Raw genomic sequence first — 25,924 nt, forward strand, 5'->3', positions numbered from 1 at the left:
AGACTGGTGAATACAGACAACAGCAACATCTATCTACAGTAAGTTATTGACTGTGGAAACAGCAATTGAGGAAACAGTCTCTGCTCCACAAAAGTCCAATTATTGGCTGTTCTGGAGCTTTTGACTGTATCATTTTCTTCATCATAGAGTTGCCAAGAATTGTAGTTCCTTTTTCTCTGAGACTTTAATCCATATATGATTGAAAGCTCCTGCAGCAGCTACAAAATGGACCTTGTGCTTGAATTTTTTTCCCCTCTAATGTTTTCTTCTGCTGTGAAGGTGTGGTTTGTATGAGTAATATTTGTAAACAGGGCAGTATAACAGGCCAGTAATGTCAGATAATACATGCAAATAGAGACCGTCTCACAGTCATCCACATAATTACTTCCTTCATTTCTAAATTATATTACAAAGCCAAGACTGGTCTTTGAATACAGAATCCATCACAGTCCAATGGAGGCTGAACTGTATTGCATCCACTGCCGTCACTCTCTGTTTTACGGTCTTCACAGCCCTCACTGCTCACGTCCATCTGCCGTTAAATACCACACAGACACTTCCATAAATAGTGAGGCGTTTGCTTCCCATCACGTGAATGAGAGCATTTCACGTCACGTTTGAGCCGTTTAGCGGTGGCTGTGGATGTGGGCGGCGGGGAGCGGCTGTCCGCGGTGCTGATGGGAGGACTGATGCTCTCCGGCTCCGTGCAGCCGCTACTGCGCATGTTGCATGTCAGGTACACGCAAGCCTCCATCTTGGGCATCCCGAGCTGAGGCGAAAGGGCAGCAGCCATATACACACTGATTCCAAAATAACAACAAACTCGGCGCGGAAAAAAAACAAAAAACAAAATTGGCAATTTGCCGAGATGTAACTTTTTTCTTCAACAAATTACATCAATGAGGAGAGCGGAGAACAGAATGGAAAAGAAAGACAGCGACTGGTCTGGAAGGCTGTGTTAACCACTATTTGCACACTCAGCTTTACTGGTCTAGTTTGCTAAGGAACTGACAGGTGACAAAGCCAAACGGTAAGTGGGAGCGTGTGGCATGATTTGTGATAAACGACTTGCGTGTCATTTATGTTCGTAACGTGCGCTCGTGAGAAGTGTAATCGCACGCTTGCGTTCATATGTATTGGCATCTTCTTCCTGCATCCCCCCCGTCATGGTGGTCGCCGTTCTTCTGTGTTGTTCTCACTCCCAGCCCCTCTGCTCTTCTGATGCCCGGGCTTTGGCCAAGTGTCTTCCTCTCTTACTTTCTTTTCTCTTGTTACGAAGACACTCGTTGCGACGTGCAGCCACAGGTTGAGGTTGCCCCGGTGGTCTGCGTGTACTGGTTGTTTTGATTTGGATGCACCTCAGTATTTTTGATGAGCATAGCACAGGCCTTTCCTCGTGGGTTAATGCATTTTGCAGTTAAAAGATAAAGATACCAAAGTATAGTCCACTGAAGTGCATCATATTATGTGGAATCTATGTATATATTTTTTATATGTTTTTTTAATCAATATTAAATATTATTTACACCTAATTATAGCTGGATTGTTTTACCATCAACATTAATAGATTAAAAATGTATTATCACTTATTTACCTGAATATTATCAGTTCTATTTTTTCATATAATGGTGTGCTTATGGACCAGAATCTAAAAAAATGCACAGTCTGAAGAGTGATGTGGTCAGAGCAGAATTGCTTATTGACCTTGGACCCATGGGGCAGACCATATAAGGCGTCTTGAGTCACTGTCAGCTGCTGTATAACATGCCTCTGCAGTTTTAACATTGCCAGTAGTAAAACACACAGCAAGGGCAATGTTCCTCAGCGGTGGCACAGAGTTGTCTCAGACTGTGCCAAGGTCAATTTATGGACCTAGTCTCAGCTGAACCCACAGTTCCCTGCACAGGAATCAGTTTAGCATGGCTGTGCATAATGTCCTGCTTATCTCTTATCATTACTTTTTTGAGAATATACACACAGCAAGGTGTAGATTAGTGTGAGTTTCAAAACAAGTCATATATCATGCATTATTGCCTCCCTCCCCCAGCTTGTGCAACTTGTTTAATTGAAATGAATTTATCTTTTACATTTCTTAAGATCAAAAACTTTGCCTCATCATTTTTTAAAATGATCAAGTCTGCATGAAGCCCATAATCGAGTGTTTTGGATCTCACAAGATCTCTGAGGTAATGTGTTGATTCACAAGATAAGAAAGGAGAAGAAGAGGAAGAAAAATTGTATGACTTTTCTCATTTTTTCTTCTTTCTTCTCCTTTTAAATCTTAGGACAAAACAGGCTGAGTCTCAAAATAAATATTTTTAGATGACTTGTGAGATAATTCAGAGAATAGGAAAGCAGACAAAAGATGAAATGTTTCTCATTCAAAAAAACATTTAAAATACTTTTTCTAAGGAACTAATTAAACGTTTTACCTTAATTATTAAGGTTAAAAAATCTGAGAAGGAAATCCCTCTTAATCTGGTCATAGTATACAGGCGCATGTATCCTGTGACAAAGGATTGCAATGAGGCATTGCTTGAAGATTAAGGGTCACAGGCCCAAAGTTTGGGAGCTAGTGCCATAGTGTGCTGTATGTTTATGCCAGTGGTCATGTTGTAATCAAAATTTTGTGCGTTTTGTAACAACACTCATTTCATCACCACAGTGTCTTGTGTACTAGTTACAGACTCCTCTGCTTCCTCCTCCTCCCCTTGTTAGGAAAACTGGAGTAAATGGTCAGAGACTGGAGTTGTCATCTGGAGAAATGCCAGAGGGAAGATTGGATTCATAGGCATTGTAGGTCAGATAAGAAATGATTTCCAAGAAATGCAGTCGGACATACACCATCGCCCCAGCTGTTGCCATCTGATATGTGTGGGTCAGTGTTGATGTATGCTGGCCATTTTCTCCTACAGAATTAGGACACCAACCAGCCTCCCATTTTACAAGAATCTTTCAAATCGATAAGGTGACAGTGACTTAGTTCGGGCAAAGTAAGGTATTTGCATGGAGACAAAAGGCGCTGAACTGAGTGGTGGAAACGATTTCTGCTGGAGAACATGATGATCAATGTGCAGGCGAGGAGCAGACAGGGAGTTACTGGGCCAAGGCAATGAAAAAGAGAGAGAGAGAGTGTCTCTGTCTAGACAATAAACTGCTTCAGTTAATATACAGTCTTGCTGGCAGGGTTGTGGTGGGGGGACTGTTGGCTTTGCTGTTGGTCTCAGTATCCCTATGCAATGAAAGGGCACCGCTCCCAAGATGGGGAGTGATTCACACAGGTACTAAGGCTGCTAGCTGATTAATGGCCACTATCAAGAAATGCAAAAACGCACTGCCTGTGAGTAGAGGTGTGCATTTGTATATGTACGGCAGTGCTACTGTTAGACCGGTCTTTGGATGTTCTAACAGAGATTTATGGCAAACACAAAGCACCACATTATAGCCTACATTTTAGTATTTGCGGTGTGAGAAAGGATTGAGCCACGGCTATCATAGATCAACCAAATGATATCGTATTTTAACATCATGATAAAGAGAATCTATAGTTTCAGAAAACAGCGTTATAAAACCTTTCTCTGCAGCCTCTAGACTGAAAAGGATATTTTAGGTCATATTTATTTCAGCCATCCTTTAGAGGTCACATTCACCTGACGAGTCCAGAATGACCATCGTTATTCAGGTGCATTACTCCGCTGATTGGATTTATGCTAGAACTTGCTCTACTTGATTAAACCTTGTCAGATTGATTACTTTACATTTCAGACATTTACCATATGTGACATGCATGCAGAGAAATGAGAGTGCATCATATCAGGGAATGGGCAAAGACACAGCATCCATGGGAAATAGATAAAGCACTCTGAAGCTTTGTACTCCCACCAAAGGTACATGTTAAGCAGTTGCTGTCTTCTGTCGCATGTGCAAATGAATGTTAAGATTTGTTGAGTGTGATGAGAAAACAAATCATTTTGTGTTATTAAATTGCACACCATTAAGCCTCAGTAATTTAAATTCAGTGGCTTCCTCTCTTTAAATTGTTTGTTTTCTCCTCCACAGGCTCTACACACACCAGAATGGGCATTAAGAAGCTCATCATCTTTCTCCTGGTACTCTCTCTTTGTCTGGAGGGAGGGTCTGCCAAAGAAAAAGGGACAAAGAAGGGAAAAAAGAAAGGGAAGCAGGTGTACTGTCCATCGTAAGTATGAAATAAACAACACCTTGCACTGTGCAAAAGATAACACGACACATGTACTTCATGTAGCATTTATTGCAAGTACAGTAATGACAACATGATGATGCTATCAGTCCATGTAACTACAGTTTCAGAGTGGCTCTCTATTAATTATAACTGATTTTTCAGCTGTGAATGACAGTCACCTGGATTGTTTTCAATGACTTGGTAAAGTTTCTCCAGAGCCACAAAAGACATTGTACAACTGTTCTCCCCATGACTAGTAAACTGACTTTTATGTGTAAAATTGGTGGACTTCTCTTTTAATGTCCTTTTTAGGCACCCTAGTTTTGGCAGATAAGCATTCAGATAACCTCTAACTTAGTCTATGTTACTCCTGATGGATCTTACTTTCCAGTTTTTATGCATCTGTCATGTTTGAGCAGATCTCATCAGATACTTTACTGTTGAGCTACTCAAGTTTTCATATGCGCACCAGTACAGTCCAATAGGATCAGTTTACTCTCCAGAAATCTTTGCCAAATCCACCAAAAGCGTGGCATGTTCAAAATACTGAATACTTGTAATGTGATGTCTTTAAAAAAGTTGCACCTTTCTTTTACAAGCCTGATGCTATTTGGCCATTGCTTCAGCACTTCCATATTTAGTCTCTGCTAACTGGCTGCAGCTGATTGGCACCATATGGCAGTGTATAAAAGTGTAAAATAAATATGCAGTTGTCATGTCATTGATAAACTAAACAAGGGAATAGCACGCTTGGTTCCCAACAGAATGAACATCAGCATGTCCTGACATGCCTTTTGAGTGTCCATTGTCTATATGTATTGGAGAACTGCTCCCTCTACTTCCTTAAATTGTAACAAATGGCTTGACAATGAAACTTTTTAAAATGGGGGAGAAACTGTTTGATGTAGTCCCAGTATTGGCAAGTGTAAGCTGTATGACATATTTCGTGTTTAGTTCTGTGTATGCCTTTGTGGATCAAGGCAACCACTTGGTTCCAGTTTCGCTGTTGTGCTTGAAGTTGTCAGAAAGGTCTGTTAAAAGAGAGAAAAAAAAGAGGTTTAGTGGATGGGAATTATGTTTTTCACTTTGATCAGTAGAACCGCAGAACATATGCACACTGTGCAGCGTTCCTGCGGAGCACTTTAGCTCATCCTCGGTGCATGATAAGGTTTACATAATGATATGTAAAGTGTTTTGAGAAGGGGAAATTCTTTGGCAGGAGACGTGCCACCCACAAGGAGGCTTTCTGTTTCTCCTTTCTCTCCTGCCAGATCCTGTTCTCCCCTTTCCCTCTCTTTGTCCCATTGTTTTTTCATCAGTCAACCACAGAAAACAAATGATGTTTGGCTGAAAGTCTTTTAAAATCACCACTTTGTGTTATGGTGGTAATTTTCATAAGACAGCTGTTTTTTGCTATTTAGCAGGATGGCTCAAAGGGAAAATGTACTTTGGTCTCAATAAAAAGTGGAAATACACTAATAAAAATATACTGTTTGTATTGACAAGTCATTTATAATATTTGCCACCCACAATTTTTATGAAGACAACTAAAAATACATGTAGAAAGTAAAATCAAGAATAAAATCTTGATAATAGTAGAGAAAATTAAGGTATCTGAGTGTGTGATCCCTGTATTTTTAAATTTCTTTAACTTGGCTAATATGGCTAATATTTGGAGTTATTTGGTTTATGACCAGATAACTCCAAATGTAATGTTATTTGCATGAGTCAAGTGTTAGCATCATGCGTAATGGACTAAACTGGTGAACATGGCAAACATTACTCAAGATCAGCATTTTAGCATCGTTGATGTGAGCATGTTGGGGTGCTGACATTAGCAATTAGCCCAAGCCTTACAGAGATGTTAGCATGGCTGTAGACTTTGTGTTGTTAGCAATATGATTCTTAATGACTTCATACTTTTTGTACATATGTTGAGTATTTCTTTTTTATGTAATTGTCCTAGAGGGTTGTCAACCTGTGAGATCATGTCAACTTCCCCAGTCATGATCTGGAAACATCTCAGAATAGCGCCACATCACATTTCTAAACATTCCTTCACATTGCCTGGGTGGTCCAAATCTTAAAAGCTAGTTTGATCCCTAACTGGTAGCTTTCTTAGGTTATAGTTTAATCAAAGAGTATACATAGTAGATGTTGGTGTAACTGTACATCTGCACTGTTCATCTGCCAGGAATTTGACCTGCTAATGTAATCGTGCCTACAGTTGCCTCTCTGTCTTTTTTGTTTGCAGACAGCTGTCATCTGAGGATCTGGCACGAGTCCCTGCGAATTCAACCAGTAACATCTTGAACAGGTTACTGATCAGCTATGATCCCAGAATAAGGCCCAACTTCAAAGGCAAGTCTCTTTCCCTCTTCATCTGTCTCTGTCTATTTTTAATTTACATTTTTTTGCTGCAGTCCTGTCATGGTAATTAAAAAAATGAGTACACTATGAATATGTACCTCCAGATTTCTCAGAATCTGGTGCTAAAATGATCATCTGCACACTATAAATGGTGCTTAAGACATTAATGAAAATGAATGCCGTTCTCTGCATATACTTGCATATATAACATGTACTACAGCACTGTTACAATAAGCAGTTTGTCTTTCGTTTAGACAGTCTGGTATCGTAAACAATGACAAAAAGTGTGAATTTTGTGCATTACATTTGACTTTTTGATGCAGGAAATGACTGTAGTTTCATATTCCATTAACCACTCTAGATTAATTATAAACCCTGAAGTTCTACAGTACATTGTTTTTTCATTCTTTACTTTCCCCCAACTATCCATTTTTACAGTGTTTACAATCTGTAAATATCACGCTGTAGGGAGTACCAGGCTTCAGTCTCACAGGAAGAGCCATAAAAATAATAAAGAGGTGACTGGCGGCCTGTCCATCTAACTGATGGTTCGGTCTTCAGGTGGATCCTCAGATAGTTTCCATCCTCTGGCACTTGGCACCTGAAGCTGTATTTGGGACTTGGTATTTGATATGTTGTGAGCAGAATCAGCTCTCTCCCTAACTGCCTGCGACTGGTCCAGCGGCCAAACATCTGCTCTTGATTTCAGGGTGGGCTGAAAGCTCCCCGTCCATTAACATCCATGTCATAATCTCCCAAATTACATCCTAAACTGTGCCTTGTGCATTACTTTGCCCAGGCCTATAAAATAGAGAGCTGCTTTTATGGACCATATAGAGAATTTTAAGGTAACACCACAAGGGTTTTGAATGTTAATTAGTTTGCTTGGTTGCACTAATGCACTGAAGGTGTGAGCTATATGCCACCTCCATATTATGTGCATTAATTTTGTGCATTGCTTGACAGAACTTATCCTGTGAAACTCCTGAACCTCCAGTAAACACCTCAAAGGAAATAATTTATTCAAAGCAGTGTGAGCAGTCTGCACTTGTCAAGGATTTTATTAGTTTATGCAAAAAGCTGTGTAGAGTGGAGAGTGGAGAGAGATGCCAGTATAAATGTTTACAGCATTAGCTTAGCAGAGGAACGGGATGCTCTTGAGAGGGCATTTTTATTACACTGCAATGTTGATGAAGTCTTTCACAAATCCTGATCAGTAACAATCACTAGGAACAATTTGTATTGGTGTAGAAATAAAGAAGTACATGGTTTCATGAGACATACCGACACTTACAATAAGCTACAACCACACTGGTGCTTCACTCTTATTGCAAAGCAGGTGTGCAACACAGTGGACTCAATACCACCTTTCTTTCCTCTGCTTAAATCCAGGAATTCCTGTGGAAGACAGAGTTAACATTTTCATCAACAGCTTTGGCTCAATCCAAGAAACGACCATGGTAAGAATCCACTTCAATCCCACTTTCCTGACAGTATTGGAAATCAATGCTTATGCCAATCACAGGCAGTCCTGAAACCTGCTTTAGCCTTCAAGTTTTAGGAAGAATGCGTGAGCATGTTTTCTAGACGCTATCAGACCATTTAGCAGTGAATCATTATGAAGACTGGGGTTTTCATGCCTCATTTATCTGATGGCTTAATTGCTGATAAAGAAGTGCCGTTTTAATGCTAATGAACAGATTAAACTCAAGGACAATGCTGGGTCAACTCTCGATCACTTAGGAAACAATAAACGGGAACATTCCTGAAGGTTTCTAATAAGCCTGGCTTACCGGTGTGTTTTAATTTAAAGCTGCTGGGAGGGGCCAATAAACTTTAACAGTCTCTCTCAGTAAATATATTCAATTGTGTGACAAGGTAATTAATGCAGTGCAGAATGACAGAATCCTCAGTTTGACGTCATTCTGTCTCATGAAGTCCTCTATCTAGCAGAGTTTTACAGTTTGCAGTCTGGAGTTGTATTCCAAAAGATCCTCATAGAGTAACTGAGAGCAAATAAGACTTTTAAAGTGTCATCTCCCACAAACCACAAAGGCACTTCTTGCACCAGTAAGTAAGATGTTTCATCAAGCAGCACCACCAGCAAATTCCAGTTCATTTAAAATGTGAATATAGTGGGATGGTTTGGTCAGTGGTGTGCCAGACACAGGGGACTGCAGGTTGTGATGGGGAGCAGACAATGTTCATGATCCTCAACACTTCAGAAGACAAAAACAGCAGGCCAACATGTGTACTGCATGCAACTGAGGCACAATTAAGACCTTTTTTCTTCCAAACCTGCCATTTGTCAAATGTGAGCTATGGAATAACTTGGTCTTGAGAGAAAAAGAGAGTTCTAGTTTTTAATCTTTTGCACGTTTTGACAGTGTCTCAGTCCAAAGCAGTGATCAGTATCCTTCAAGTTCATTTCATGAAGAAAGATAAGCTTTAGATCCTATATCCTTGAGTTGGAACTGCCTGAAAATCTACCCTGGAGACATTTCTCTTGGCTGCAGATCAATAAAACTGTGTTCACTTATAAAATCTTCTAGTGGAGAGTTTCACACCAGGACCAATTAAGATGATGCATGCTGAAAGTGGAAAATCTTTAAAATGCAAGGTAAAGAAGTGCAGTAGGTGGATGGTGGGAGAAAAAGAGAAAGACAAAGGAAAAAGACAGTAAGAGAAAAGACAGAAAGGAGAATGATTAGGAAAAAGGAAATAAGTAGGAGAAAGGGAAGGCAAAAAAAGAGTGAGGGAGAAAATGAAAATAGGAATGAAGAAATTGAGCATAGGAAAGTTGGAGGAAGAATCAGACAGAGAAGCAGAGGAAAAGTGAATAGACCAAGAGGGGGAAGAATTCAAAGAGAGAGAAGCCAGAAGAAGGAAAGAGAAAGGATTGAGAAAGAACAAGTAAGAGCTGAGGCAGAGACAGAGACAGAGAGTTGAGGGACTCCCAGATGGCAACGTCTGTCTCCCTTCTTCCCCCTGGACACCCACCAAAAGATAGAAAGAGAATGAAAGTGAGGAGGGTTCAAAACGAATCTGGGAAGAGAGAGAAGAGACAGCTGGTCACCTCTCCCCCTCAATTTATCACTCTGTGGGGTATCTGATCCCAGGAAACCCTCTCTCATCATTTACACCTCCCTTGGCCAAACACCGCCACGCGTCCGCTGTAGTTAACACATCTGTTTTCACTTTATGATTGTATTCGTCAGGAGAGGATGACTAATTTGATGTTGTGAGATGAAATAAATTGTGGCCGTGATGGTTTTTATTTATTTATTTATTTTTTATAGCTTCTCAGTTTAAGTTTTCCTCGTTGATTACAGCGAGCGGTTGTGTTAAATCTCTCCGGAATCGAATGCAGTACTGGCATCTTGATAGCGAGCCAGAAGGAGGATATATTTCCTTGTCTGGTTTTCAGAGAGGGGAAGGTGTGGGAATTGGCCTGTGTCTCTGACAGACAGAAGAGAGCCAGCAGGAACTGTTTCTGCTGTCGCTTGAGGACTAGTTAGACGTTGGTGTCTGAAATTAGGTTGTATAGAAATGACGGCTTGCCTTCCAAAATGAGATCTCAACAACTTGACCACTGCTCTCAGAAAAAAACTACTAAACTTTACTGGCAGCGTGATAAAGCACATTCTGGGTTACTGCTGAATTTATAAACTATCCAGAGACCTCTGTGTATAAAATGTTATGAGTTTTTGAAATTGTTCTTTCCTATTCATAATGCATATACAACAGTGAAGAGGGAAACCTTTCATGTGGTTTTTTGTCTGGTTGTGGACATTGTGCATCAACATGTTCCACAACACATGACATGGATCAATCATACGTCATATTGTTTTTGCATTTTTTGCCAGGAAAGTGATCTGTGTGTATACTGTATATCCTGGATGTTTGCAGATTGATATTTAGGCTTGTATGAGAGTTAAATATTCAACACTTGCATGATGTTGGGTCAAACTTCTTGGAGAATGTAATATGGTGAGACATAAACCATGATGAAGGGGGAACAATGGCACAAATATTTGTATAATTGTTTGTGTATGCATTGTTTTGGTCCCGAGGAAGGGTTTTAATGTGAAAAGTATCCTTGTGGCTTTGGAAGGAGGAAGAAGGACATAAGGAGTAAAACTCTACTTGTTGGTAGTATTATATATGGACAGACAGTCCAGCCCAGTGTGCACAAGGCTACTTTACTGTAGATAAAGGCACCAAGTGCTGGGAAAAAACCTCACACAACCAATGTACTGTCATGAAGAACAGATGTACTGTACCACATTCAGGTCAGTTGGCTGTTTCTTACTATCAAACCTGGCTTTAATTTAAATAGTTTCCAGTAGGAATATCTTTTGACAGCAAACCAGCTAATGTATTGTATATTTACAGTGAAGACAGTAGAGGGATGAGAGAAAATGAATGAAATGCCAAACTATGCTCTGCTCACTCTAACTAAAATATGTGGTAATAATAATATTGGCAAAAACATTCATTTTGATGTATAGATTAGCTTGTGTAGTTCTAATGTAATAGTAGGTATAGATCACTGAGGGTTTTTTTTCCATTACTAAATAAGTTACAGCAGTGGTACTGACAGGAAACAAAGAGGGAAAAAAGGGCCTTTGACATGTAACAAAAGTAGCCCCATCACTGAATTTGAGGCCACAAAAGAAACACTGTGGTGTTTTTTTTTGTCATAGTGGTCAAAGATGGAACTGCAGGTCACATGACTCCCTTGGGCACAAACATGTCCATGACAAAAGAAATTTCCTGTGCATTACCAAGACCACTGACAAACAAATAACAATTTGAATCATTTAGGTCCATCAATGCTTCAAATTGCCATAACAAGATATTATTTTCATGCCATTTTGTGAGTCAGCAGTCAACCACACTCAATTGGAGACAGTGACACGCATAACGGACATAGAAGCAATGACCTGAATGAATGAGATGAATGCACCATCATGCTTGGTTTTCTTATCCGGTGTCTGGTCCCCAGAAAGCTGTCAGTCCCCGCAAGTATAGCTGGCTCCCAGTTTTCAGACCCCACACATATAGTAAAACAAAAACCCGTACACATACACATACAGATGGTATTTTGGTGGCTTTATTTGACATGTCATCCATCTTCACACTCAGCATTAATAGTCCTTCCTAGCACCTGGTCCCAGAACAGCTTGAGGCGCGCCATCAAAGCAGGCACAAAAAAACAAATGTCCCAAAGCCTCACTGAGTGATACTTTCCTAACAACAAAAATGTGGAAATTTCACTAATAAGCTCACTAATGAGGTATTTGCTGTATCACATGTTGCTGTATTGATAACATTTGACCCCTGGACTGTGCAGTTTCCTGTATGTTGACTGTTTTAAAGTCAACGTCATGATTGTTTTCATTGCAGCTGTGGAATTTCAGTTGTCAAGTTGTCCTTGACATGATATTTTCTTCAAGAAAATATAGCTTATCACTGAGGTAAAGAGTCTTAAAAGAAGTACAGTGTGTTAATCTATCAATAGTGTAGAGCTGCTGTATCCTGGAAAAAGTGACAGTGACAGGAAATAAAAACATGCAGCAGTGTAGGAAAGGTGGTAGCAAGCAAGAAAACAAACTTTCACATTTTTTTTCTTCATATCAAAGTATGAGTATCAAAGAAGTATCTTTAACATCTTTGACAAGGTTAAAATGCTGTTTCCCTTTAGAAGATATCAGTTGCAGTGTCATGGATGTAGATCTTAACCAGAGCACAAAGCCCATGAAAATAAAAAGTCTTTTTGTCTGTCATCTAAGAATCCTCCCTCTTAAGGTTTGCCAGAAAACAAATAATTCCATTCAGTTCCACTCTTAGTCATCAATCACTTTGAAAGCATCCAACTTGTGTCCAATGGTATTAACATGATGCAGACATTAACCATATTTGTGCATGTCTGGTATTGAATCTAACAGGATTACAGAGTCAACATCTTCCTGCGGCAGCGCTGGAACGACCCCAGGCTGAAACTACCGCAGGACTTCAAGTCCGATTCTCTCACTGTTGATCCTAAAATGTTCAAATGTCTGTGGAAACCCGACCTGTTCTTTGCCAATGAAAAGAGCGCCAACTTTCACGATGTTACCCAGGAGAACATTCTTCTCTTCATCTTCCGTAATGGAGATGTCCTCATCAGTATGAGGTAAATCCAAAGATAGTGTTGTTATCAGACTACATAAAAGTGAAGTTTGCCTGATGTAGCTTCTAATACATGCGTAAACAACACTTAACAAACAAATCATATGATTTAAGGGCTAGTTGTATATGACAGTTACCTGGGGACACTGAAGTGATAATATAATAATTGTTCATTAGTGTTCTTACTGCCCTTCAAATCTGCATTGATAATTAAACTCCTGTGTGTGCTTTGTTTCAATCAGGGCAAACTATTTTCAGATTTTCAAGGATTCCTTGGTTTTTCTTATTTGTTTTGTTTCTGGGTCAATAATGTTTGTGGCTGAAGGCTTCAAGAGTGAAATCTCTGAAGATAATGAGACTGTTGACATACAAAGCATTTGATGAAAAATATTTTATCTTACAAGGGGCTCAGTGTAAACTGGCTGGGCCAACAGCTACACTCTGTTATGTTAGGGTTCCGTCGTCTCCAGAGATAATCAAATTTGTCTGTAATTCTGAGTGCAGCATATTCTGTTTATCCCATGCAAATCCACCACTCAAAAAAAGAGATGAGGGTAAACCTTTAAATCTTGTGCTATCTAGACATAATACCAGTGTCATGCAAACAAGGCTTTTGTGGGAGTTGAAGTGGATATAAGAGGAGAACACTAAAGCAGAGCGTAAATGAAAAACGAAAAACTATTTTTTTCTTCTTCCTCCTCCAGGTTGTCCATCACCCTGTCTTGTCCGCTGGACCTGACATTATTCCCTATGGACACACAGAGGTGTAAGATGCAACTTGAAAGCTGTGAGTTTTCCAAAAATAATATCACCTTAAACCACCTCATCAGTTAACACATCTGCTAGTTGGTGGGAGATACAGTATTTATGAGTTGGGAATATATTTGTTGTTTTTATAAAATAGTTGTTTTGGGGTAAATGAGAGCCTTTTGCTTGTGTTTAGAAGCCAATTTCAATGGTGAATACTTAGAGAAGTGGAATAAATCATCATATTTTAAGGTTGTTGTGAAAGTCTCAGCTAATTGAGCTTGACTGTGGTTATTGCATCTTGTTTACAAAGCAGTTTAGACTTAAATAACCAGAATAACTTCAAGCCATTTCCCTATAATGCCAAATGCGACTGCTGAGACTTATAGCACCCTACGTCTGTGTGCATACATATTATATTTTATACTGTGATTGTATGTTTCTGTAAGTGTGCTGAACACGCGAGCATAAATTATGTGCAGTAAGCTTAATGTGTATATATGCGTTTATGTATGCACTAAATTGGTTTCAGCAATGTATTGGCATATTTATATCTACACATGTTGACTTTTTGTGTGCTTCTGTACCTCTTTCATCAAGTTGGCTACACTACGGACGACCTGCAGTTCATGTGGCAGACAGGAGACCCAGTGCAAATGGATGCCATCGCTCTGCCACAATTTGATATCAGACAAGAAGATATTGATTATGGAAACTGCACCAAATACTACGAGGGAACAGGTACTGTCCTTATCATAAATCTAATTTTTGGCATCTGTTTATTTTTGGACATAGAAATGTTACCAGCAAAATATTTTTTTAGTCTGTAGCAACCAGGTTTCCCATTTTAATTTTAATTTGGCATTACACACTCAGTAGAAAGTAACTTGAACTTGAATGCCTTAAAGCTAAACAGCATTTGAATTCAGTGCTGTTCATCTTTGGACTTTTCTTTCATCCATTCGTTAATCATTCTCTCTGAATTGTAAATAGTTTGTTCTTGGTAGACTCAAAGCTATAGTGTCCTTGTTATACTTAGACCCCAAAAGTATGTTCATATGCCTGACACATCCCCTGATTATTATTAAGTTTATTTTGTGTAAGATTAGTTTTGCCATTGATTGAAAGATGTAATCTTAGCAGATCAGATCTTTGACAGCAGCTGGCAGAATTCAAATGCATGTCCTTATCTGACCAAAGCTAAGCTATATGACTTCTTTCTTACCCATTTAGAATTTTTCTTTATCACAGATATGTGTTGTTGCATTATAATACAGCCAACTAAGATATATTAAATTACCTGAGTCAAGAGATATTCAAACTCTTTACAGTCCTGTCTGAGATGTTTCTCTCTGCTACTTTCCAAGTGAACTGATAATTGCTAGAACAAAAATCACAGCATATAATAATGGTCTTAAAATATGGACCTGGTACACAACTTAACCTGTCATAACAGGAGTAGTGCAGGTGTTCAAACTGATATTATTACTTATGTTTAACTTTTGAAAAAAGTCTCTTTTTTTCATTTATTTGTGCGTAGTTTAAGAAATTAAAGGTGTCCTGTGCAGTTGTGTTGTTAACAATCAAAGTTATGTTTACATCTACCATTTCTCCCTAGGTCCAAAAAAGACATGTTGAGTGCCTTTCCCTCTTCATTAATGTGACACAGTGGAATAACTTGAAATCATGTGGCACACATGCTCACGTGTGTGAATCCTTCTGCATGGTTAGGATAAAAATAACAAGGACCTTCTAGTAAAGACATTATTCCAAAGGTCAAAACTGTCTGACCATTCAAGTTGGAGTCAAATATATGCACTTCTCCCTCACTACCCTCTAGTTACTTCTCCAGCATGTCTTGCTCTTTCATTGTCAGAACATACTTAATCATTTTTTGCATGGAAAATCTAATTTCTTTTGTAAATTTTTACAGATTTTTTTTTTGGCAGGTGGAGGTTGCAAGGACAGAGGTAGCATATACAGACCAATGAGCAGCATGTCACACTGGACATTTTCTCAGAAGGCTGGCTTGGCTAAAAATACAGAATATTCCTCTAATAAAGTAGAAGGAAAATTACTAAAAAGGTCCTGGTACTGTGCCATACACATATTCAGACCGCTGTGAGTCCAAAACAACATTTTCAATGAAATAGAAAATCTCTATCAGACAACAGAGCTGGTATGACCTCAGTGCTCTTGCACTTGGGAGGCACACTGCTGGCAATGAGTCAGCCTTTTAACGAGTTGCCATGACAACCTGGCCAGACACAAAGATCACCTCTATGTTGCGACCGGTTCGAGCCTGCTCTGCTGCACAGGCAGCCCTTATATGCTGTATAAAGCTCACCCAGAAATCCCCAAGCTAGTTAAATATTACTTCAGCCCATCCACTCTACCATCCCATTGGACCCTACGAACCTGCAGCAGCCTACGCAGCCTACGAACTTGCTGCAGGAGGTTCTGAAGTGTGGTGATTATTTCATACTGGTTAAGTCCAACTAATGGAAACCACACTTCTGTAGAGATTGATTGGTTAAAATGGATCATTTATGAGTATAAATTTATGCTGTACTGTTGACAAAAATAATCTGTCCTCTTCCTCTTTGAAAGGTCTCCTACGCAGTTGGCACATTATCAATTGGAAGCAGTACTTTTTGGGGTGCTGCCCTGAGTGCTCTAACGGGTCTTAGCTTTAACAAAGTTAGCTGAAATGATGTTAAAGTCCTAACGCCCATTGACCTTTTAGTTCTCTTCTCTTTTGCTTTCTCTGTTACTAATGGTGCATACAGCTGTGGTTTGCTTTGTGATTGGGCAAAAGGAGGCAGATCAGATACAGATCTTAACCTGGCCCATTCCTTTCCTCTAAATGCTTAATGGGTATTTAATAGACCACATCGGTATAGGGCTATCTTTCTCACCTGCCGTGTTTCAATTCAGGGACTAAATACTCCTATTTCAGGTCCACATTTCTAGACAGAAAGATTTATAACATGCTGACATATTGGAAGTGACAAAAATGGTGTGATGCTGTGTTTATGTCATATCAGTCAGACTGTAATTATGAGTAGCCAAGCTGAAAAAATGTTCAGAGTTGAAGATGATATCTACACACTGCTTGTATCTACTATGACTCCCAAGGCAAGGACTCAGGAACACAACTCGAGGCAGATTCAGGTTTCAAAAATCAGAGTTTTTATTTAGACAAAAAAAGGTTCAGCACACAGGCAAACAGTAAAATATGAAAACAAATCCAAAAGGGCTAGGCAGAGGCAAGGTCAAAAAACACGAAGAAAAAAATCAAACCCAAGAAAGCTTAACACTAGGAATGGCTGGAACACTTGTCACAAAGAATGAAGATGAACTGGGGAGGAAGCACAGAAACTAATACACCAGGAGAGGGGAGACAATGAGACACAGGTGCAGCAGCACATCACAGGAGTGGGAGACACATGAGGGCAGGGAGTGTAAATCTGAAACAACAGGGAGACTTCGTGACATGAAAATAAAATAGGAAATGCTGAAACTAGAAAGAAAAAACAGGAAACATAACCTATAATGTGATTTGAGACTGCAAGGCTAGCCATGGGGGTGACCCTCTTACAATAATGCACGATCACTTCTGAGGTTTTCTTGTGCTTCCCATTCACCTGACAATGGGTCATTAGTTATGGTCTCTATGAGGCTAGACTGTCTTATCTGGGGAGAAGGCACAGTTTCAGTTTCTCTTAGGAGACCCAACCTCTTGGGTTGTGTCCCTGAAAGGATCCAGCCTCTGAACTGGAAATTACCTTGCATATGACGCCAGTAACCCATATACTATACTGTATGTCTTCCACTAGTTTTTGAATTTCATGGCAAACTATGTTTCTCACTGGAGTTGCTTTATCATGTTTAACTATTGTCTTCTTTCTCATGCAGGGTACTACACATGCGTAGAGGTTATCTTCACCCTAAGGCGACAGGTCGGCTTTTACATGATGGGTGTTTACGCCCCCACACTGCTCATCGTAGTCCTCTCCTGGCTGTCCTTCTGGATCAACCCTGATGCAAGTGCTGCCAGGGTCCCCTTGGGTACGGATTATTTTAAGTCCATTGATCAGTTCCTCTGTCTTCAACTGACATTTACCAATACACACAAGATCTGTAAATATTCCTTGTGCTGTTCAGCCAGGGCATGGTTGCATGTTAGATCAAAATTGGGAATGGGTGAGAGTGTGTATGTTGTTGGGGGAATAAGATGTGAAAACTCTGTTGTAAAAAGCCATGGGGAAAGGACTGTGGCATCAAATATTGTCTGTTTTTAGGGTTCACTGACATTATGGCCCCAATCATCTCCATCATGACATCATCAATCACTCTGACACCATGAAGGACTTTATCTATCAAGCATGGTGCCATGTCCAGTGTTGGTCTGTATGTAATAAATCACTGAATATAGCTATAATTGACAGATGGGACCCACAGCAGTGGTGATTTAGGTGCAAGTAACGCTTATCTAATGTAGGTTTGACCATATAAGAATATGAGCCAGGAATCTGAGCCTGTGTTTATGTGCAAAATAACTGTACTTTTTCTAGTTGGTCCACAAAAAAGTTATTCATTTTTAGTCATTGGAGAGACCAAGATTTAAACCAAGTTACTTTTGGTTTGATTTACATGTCTATCTTTGATCTGCCAACTCACTCAGTCCCAGCAAATGTACCTAAATGTCTAAAATCTAAAATATTACCCCAGTGGATTCAGGTTTATAGCCTGTCACTTTCCCTGTTGAACTTCACTGTAGTGCCTCTTTATCCACACACACAGACCTGCCAAAATGAAACAACATTTTCCACTAGCATTTAGCAACATTTTGAAAATTTTGGCTGCCTAATTCAACTCAAGTTTAAAATATGCTGGCACAGGGCTTAGCTGATGTTGGGGAACATGTACGCACTCTTGAGTTTCTGGTAAATCTTTGTAAGTGCTGGCAACAGGGGTTGTTCAGGAGACAGAAAGAACCAGGAGACACTCGGCTGGCCAGCGAGGCACACCTGATCCCTATTAACCCAGTTAATGAAGGGGTGTGCTGAGGAGCTGTTTTTCTAAACCAGGGAAGTACACAATGTCTATGCCCTGAAGAAAATCCAGCTCGATTACTAGACTGTTAAGCCTGGGCCCAAAGGGGAATACAAGAATGATTCGGTACTGGTAGCTTAATTTATGTTGCGTTCTTGTTTACGCACTGAATAAATCACAGGCAAGAACCAGGTGAGAGGACTCCAGTGTCCCTCTTACTTACAGTGCTGTTTGCTGGCACAGTCTTTCACCTACTCCTCAAACGAGGTTCATAAACTATATTTGATACTTTGTTTCATACACTTTCCACTGAGATGACCTCTCTTCACCTTATTTTCTTAATTTCCTTGTGTAGCCCTGAATATTTCCAGTCACCAAATTAAATATCAGATGTTTGAATAAGCAGAATAAGCTATGTCCTAAAATTCCTAAAATACTTGTGAACTGATCATTTTGACACCTTGTCTTGACAAGGTGTCAAAATGTCAAGGTGTCAAAATGTCAAAATTTAAATGAAAAAATGCACACTTTTTGCAATTTATATTTATATATTAAATTTATTTTTAACAGAACACAGCTTGAACAACAGAAAAATGATTACCTTTCTAATTGACAGACTTCAGCTAGTCCTCCAACTGTACCTGTGTTTTAACTGACTGTTTGCTAAGCCCCACCATCCCTTAAATAATATCTAGCACTGCAAATGCAGTTTACATTGATGATAATGGCTCGAAATTTGTAGAAATGGTTGAAGCAGTGAGGGTTTGATGTCACATAGAAGCAAATGAGCAGGCTTCTCATTGATTTTGTCAGCTGAAATGATGACTGTCACTAGCATTTCTTTTTCAGCTGCAGCTCAGAAATGTTCGCTGGGTTAGCTAACTTACTGTGAGTTGGTTGAAAACTTTGTTTCCAGTTGACTTTTTATTGTTTTCAGATAGGTGTTTCAAGTTCTGAATGGGAAATTACCTAATGTAACATGTATCCCCATGATGACATTAGCTAATCTGCCAAGCATGCTAATGTTTTCAGCTAGTGTTAAAACAGATATACTGTTTAATCCATTCCTTACTTGTGTTTTTGGTTTTGAAAATGTATTTTTAAAAAAAGAAAAGAAAAAAAACTATTCTCTTGACAAATTTTGCATGTGGAGAAATTTTAAGCAAAACACACCTGCTGTGTCAGTTGTGGATGCTAAGCAATGATTGGACAGTCTCTTTATAGGGAAGGGTTCTAGCAAACAGTCAGTTATTTCTAGTACAGTTTTGCAAATGAAACAAAAAACTATTAGTTTGTCAAAGCCTGCAGTAGGCCCAGTGAGTCGTTGTCCACCATGTTGTTCAAAAATTGTCGGCAGGCCACGATATATTGACCTCTATTCTGTATATATTTGTTTAGGGTAGATACATATTAATATCTTTCCGGTATATACAGGCTAACGCTGCACATGGCAGAATATAGTATTAACATTTGGGACAAAGCTTGTGTTTGCTGCAAAAATGTCACTTCTACTTCTTACTTTTCCTCCTCCTCCATAATTCAACCTGTGTGCAATATATCAGTGTCACCCACATACAGTATCACAGAGGCACCTCTGTGTGTGCAGGGCTGCATGGATAAGATAATCCATTGTTATCCCACTCCAGTCGTCCACTGCCTCCTTTTCTCCATCCTCCCTCCAGTTGTTTATCACCACTTTCATCCCATCATCACTCCAACTCCACCTGGAAGCCTCCTCTGACTTCTCTCTAAATGGGATCAGTCCAGGTCAGTCAACACCCAGGTGTGGGACTACTCTCATTTATTGCTCTGTGCTGTGTGTGTGTTAGCGTTTAAGTGTGTTTAGTGTATCCATATACACTTGTGTATATGCCTGCATGTGTGCGTTTAACTGTGAATGTGTGTTTTTTGAGCTTTTTCAACTTGACACAGTGTTTTCTTTCCATATAAGGAATGTGAGCAAATGTTACCATAAAAACTAGTTTACCATTGCATTACAGGAATACAATGTACTGTTCATCTATTCCTGTCTAGATCAGATATATTTTGTACACACCATCGACTGTGTCAGACTAACAAAACAAAGCTATCTCAGTATCTCCACCTTTCATGTTTTTCTCTGTTCATGGATAATAGGTGGGTGTCCAGGATGACAAGTTTGTTTAAATCCGTTGAGGAGGAGCAGTTTAATTAGAAATCCCGAACCTTGTATGAACCTATCTTTGATGAGTGACCATAATGGAGGCAAAACCCATCAGCCATTTGAATGTATTTATTATCTCTCTCAAGTAGCATGACTGTGAGAAAACAGGGGATGAAGCCCTTCATTGGTGGTTAGAAAACCCTCTGAAGAGTTGCTACAATTATTTCTGCTGTGGCCTGACACAAGTGCTTCTGTGCAGGGGAAAATCTCTAACCTGTAATCCAGTTGGCTATTAGCGATAAAAAAACAATTTAAAATTACTGTGTCATTAGAGGCTGTCTGGGCTCTTGGAGAAGTCCTAATAAAAGGGGTAAAGGAACGGTCCATACATCCTAATTGCATTTATGTTTTCAGAAGCCTTGTGTGGCTGTGAGCATTTTATTACAGCTTTTGTGCAGATTGGGAGAATTAATTTGTTCAGTGTTTTGTGCATTGAAGAGGAAATGCCACATTTTTCTCTCTCAGCAGTAGGTGGATGCTATGCTATTCCTCCAGTTAGAAGCAAACATGTAGGCTCTACAAGAAGAAATGTCTTATGCTGGTGTTGTATTTTGATGACAGTTCTCTCTCAGATAATACAATGCCCATATGTGGCTTCATGTGTTTAAAAAAAATCACATTTTAGAACAAATGAAAGGAGTGTGCCATGTAGTTACAGTATAAAAAGAAAATCACACAAGACAAGATGGAATGACAGGAAGTGATTGAGAAAGAGAAATTAATCTTTCACTGTGAAAAACTTAGAAACACCTGACTGACAAGGTTACTTGTCCTTCCTCTTTTTTTAAGGAATCCTCTCAGTGCTCTCTCTGTCATCTGAGTGCACCTCCCTGGCTTCAGAGCTTCCCAAGGTGTCCTACGTCAAGGCCATCGACATCTGGCTCATTGCTTGCCTGCTGTTTGGTTTCGCCTCGCTGGTGGAGTACGCTGTGGTTCAAGTGATGCTCAACAGCCCAAAGCGCATCGAGGCCGAGAAGGCCAAGATAGCATCCAAGGAGAAGGCTGCAGGAAAGAGCCCCGCTGCAGGAACAATACAGTCAATGGGACCGGAGGGACGCCGCTTCATGTCAGCACCTTGCATGTCAGTGGATCTTGTTTGATAACTCAAGCGTGTTTGCGTGTGTTTGCAAGTGCGTCATCATTCATAGATTACAGTTATTTTATATCTTTACGTTAAACTAGAATGCACAGATACCAGACACATACTACTAGAATCATTACTCTTTTTTAGTGATAGTGGTATTTCACACCTAACACACAATTCAGGTCTTACTCTATTGATCATTGACAATTTAGACATCTTAGGGGTTTCCTATTGACCTATTGGTTAAGATACATGCCATAAAACTACAGCATCATGATTCGGTTCTGGTCTGGAATCGTTGTTGCGTGTCATGTAATTCTTCTGCTTCCCTTTGCTTTTTTTTTTGTATTTACACTGCTGCTATCTAAAAAAAGCTAAATAGCCAGTCAAACCAAACTATGAGGATAAAGTTAGCCAACAGCTAACTCATTTGCTCCATTATACACCATAGGGTAGTTTAATTTGATCAAGTTTCTGCTTCTTGCTAATCTTGGTGATATGATATGTAAGTCTGACTTGACTTTGATTGCATGTTTCCTAAGTGGTAACACTGAGTTTTGTTTATGTATATGATTTGAATTGCTAATAATGAGATCCTTAATCAGAGCAGAAATAATCTCCCCTTGGGTATTGATTCCATAGTTAATCATCAAAATATTACACTGATGGTGCTTTTCGTTGCTTTGAGTCAGTGTATCTTGTGTGTTTGTTTATGTTTATAATTGTCTGCAACCTCCCACCTACAGAACAATGTTAAAATGCATATTCTAGATCCAGTCCCAACATCCTCAGGCAAGTTTGTAACAGTGAGGGACAGCGATCTAATCTAAATGCAAAATAGGAAGTCCAATCATTAAAAATTGGCAATGTTTCTAAGATACTAATGCACATAGTTCAGTCAGTACTCAAGTCTGACACTCACATGCACATCAGGCATGCAGTATGTTGTACGGATCTTCCAATTGTATGCCTAATTGAAATTAATTTACCTCTGCGTCTCCGTTAGTCCAGACCACATTTGGTTTGAGAGGATTACATTATTCATTGAGGTTTAATAGGTTTTCTTGTCAGAACCAAATCAAAAATAATGAAGCTTAATGAGCTTAATGACTTCAGTGAGTAAGCATCCATAGTCTGATTAGATCCTGTTCACCCCGCAGGCCTTCAGGGAAGTTGATGAAAGGGATTTTTTGGATGACATTAAACTACATCCTTTTGCAGTATGGTTTTTATAAGCATTGGTTGTTCACTGAGATAGCATGTAGAGGGTGTGTGGAGGTTACGAAACTCCAGATGGGAGAGCAACCATATTAGGCAATGTTTCAGAGCACAATGTAAATCTAATTTTGGCTGCAAAGATCTTCCTTTTTTCTCTTAAAATAACAGTAGTTGTGATTTATCAGCATGAGCTCTGTCCAAACTTCAGGATCAAACGACTCCTTTACTCAGTTTTCAAAGTCTAGTCTGTTTTCAATCGAGTCCAACAATCCCAAAACAGCCTCATTAAATGTTCCTCTCAGTTTAGATAAAACCTACCTGCAGCGTGGATGTGACGTCTAAAAGACATCATTGCTAGGGTATCTGCACACACTTTTTTGTCAAATTATAGTCAGAGAAAGTAGAGCATTGCCTTAGATTTTGCTAGTGTGAGATTTTAGACAAGCAGAGGTGGAAATATTTTGACATGATGATTTGTGCAGTTTGGTCCACAAGCAAGGAATCTATGAAGACACGACATGGATGTTAACCAAGGACATACTGGAACACATTTTGTATTGTAATAGATGGAAGGTCTTGCAGCCTATCTGATAAAATACTATTTATCTCGCCAGAGAAACTGACAATTTATGCTGGTTACAAGGTAGTAAATACATAAATAGATAAATAAGTAGGTAGATAGACAGGTTGACTGTCAGACAGATGCAAGTGGTTCAAAAAAGCAGTGGCTGTCTGTGCCTTATGTTTTAGTGGTATGTGTATATATCTATTGATGTATCTGTGTATCCATATGTCTCTCCATTCAGTATTTACATACAGTACAGTGAATACACAGTACATATTGTGGCTTTATAAAGTATTCAGACCCCTTCACTTTTTGCTTACTTTATTGTATTGTAGATTGTATTCATTTTTATTACAGTAGGTGGGAGGTCATACAGAATCACAAAAGCTTACAAGCTCACACTATACACTGGCTCAAATCACTGCAATGTTTTGTTGTGTAATGTAATGTTTGGCCAATAGTATCAATAGCAAAGGGACATTATTTATACTCTCATTATGGGTATGATGCAACACAATACAATGCAATAAAATGTGCTGGAAAGGGGTTTGAATACCTTCTGAAGCCAGTGTAGATACACAAGTATACCTGTGAGAGTCTTAGACAGGGAGATAAAAGTAAGTGGATATGATGTGAGTTCCAGAAATAAATGCCAACATTTCTGTTCTATTCTGAGATGCTGGATGCTATCATTTTACTAGTCAGAAGACTTTTTTATTGATTGTGTTATGTGTTTTACACAGATACAAAGAAGAAACCTTAAATGTATTTGTGGTGTGCCATGCCTCTTTTCATTGTTTGCATCGGCCAATTTTATATTAGATCATTCTTACTGTAGTCATACAGCAGAGATGCATTTAAATGGGGTAACAACAAAGTTCAATCAAACTGTTAAATAATATAATGTTTGGAGAATGGAATGATTTTTGTAGTACCACTGTGAGAGTGCAAGTCTCCACAGACTGTGGTGTCAGTCTATTGCTCAGTTGATCAGTTTTAAACCACTTTGTGGTCTAGTTACACTGCCTCGGGGACAGCCAGCAGCACTTTCAGACTGTTTAATTTTATCTTTGCTCATATGTTTCTCATAGATAAGTCTATTTTTAGAATGAAATGATGCAGAATGTAATGAGAAATTCTGTTTTCCCCAATGTTGCTTTCTCACACCCAGGTGGCAGAGACACGCTGCAAGAAGGTGTGCACCTCCAAGTCAGACCTGCGGACCAATGATTTCAGCATCGTGGGCTCGCTCCCGCGGGACTTTGAGCTGTCGAACTTTGACTGCTACGGGAAGCCCATTGATACCGGCAGTGGTCTCGGCAAATCCCAGGCCAAGAACAACAAGAAACCTCCTCCTCCTAAACCCGTCATCCCCTCTGCTGCCAAAAGAATTGACCTGTATTCCCGAGCCCTCTTCCCCTTCTCCTTCCTCTTCTTTAATGTGATTTACTGGTCCATATACTTGTGATTACCTTGAAATCATCTTGTATTATTAACCCCCCACTTCATTCCATTAGTTCTTTATTGATGAGATCACATTCAAAGAGTTTGATTCCAAAGTGAACACTGAGAAATGTGAATATAAAATGACTGCTGAGGAGAAAGAAAAACTATGTATTATTATTATTACATTTATCTTCACATAAAAATAGACATCTGTCATCTATTTGTGTATTAAACAATGATTATAACGTAATCTTTCTTAACCTTAAATGGATATATAGCATCTTATGTTGAAATATTTTATTTATCGATAATGGTACTTGAGAGGATAATGCAGGATTGCAGATATAACTATTGTGATGAATGGTGTGTAAACAAATCCACAAAGATTGATTGCATAATGAGCGAGCAGAAAATGCACAGATCTATAAAAGAGCATTTGTAAATAGCTGTTTGATTTTTTCACCCTTGGGAGTCTGCCTGCAAGTTTAATAAGTTCAAGCATTTTATTTAAGCTTCAATGCAAAGTGTAACATTGTAATTATCTTGCATGTCAAAAAAAAGCATGTATACGAAGATAGAATATAAAAATATATAGTATTTATTAAATTTTATTATTCTTATGAGTTGCTCTTGAGAAGATAAGTGGATATGTGAAACACTCCTGTTCCTGTCCAGATGGTCATGTGACACTGCCACCCCACCTACAAATGTAACGTTTGACATCTCCCAACTGTAGCGTATGTAAATGGGTCACTGGTGACGTGACCATGTCTTTGTGAAATTTACAAGCAAAGAAAAATAAATGATCAAATGACTTTTCACCATTTGATGTGATGTGTAAAATGAGTACATTTATTT

The 25,924-nt window shown here is 39.2% G+C and overlaps 1 protein-coding gene across 1 annotated transcript; it reads left to right on the top strand.

Moving 5' to 3' along the window:
• The first annotated feature begins 670 nt into the window (after positions 1-670).
• LOC108879498 (glycine receptor subunit beta-like) lies at positions 671-25,895 on the top strand. Its single transcript, XM_018670773.2, is given in 11 exon segments — positions 671-1,030; positions 4,060-4,198; positions 6,456-6,562; positions 7,964-8,031; positions 12,523-12,749; positions 13,450-13,532; positions 14,093-14,233; positions 17,411-17,563; positions 21,543-21,755; positions 21,758-21,834; positions 24,792-25,895. Coding segments are annotated over 10 exon segments (1,488 nt in total). The 5' UTR covers positions 671-1,030; positions 4,060-4,076; the 3' UTR covers positions 25,089-25,895.
• Positions 25,896-25,924: the final 29 nt, after the last annotated feature.

The sequence above is a fragment of the Lates calcarifer genome, unplaced genomic scaffold (genome assembly GCF_001640805.2).
Source record: "Lates calcarifer isolate ASB-BC8 unplaced genomic scaffold, TLL_Latcal_v3 _unitig_681_quiver_1568, whole genome shotgun sequence".
Taxonomy (NCBI): domain Eukaryota; kingdom Metazoa; phylum Chordata; class Actinopteri; family Centropomidae; genus Lates; species Lates calcarifer.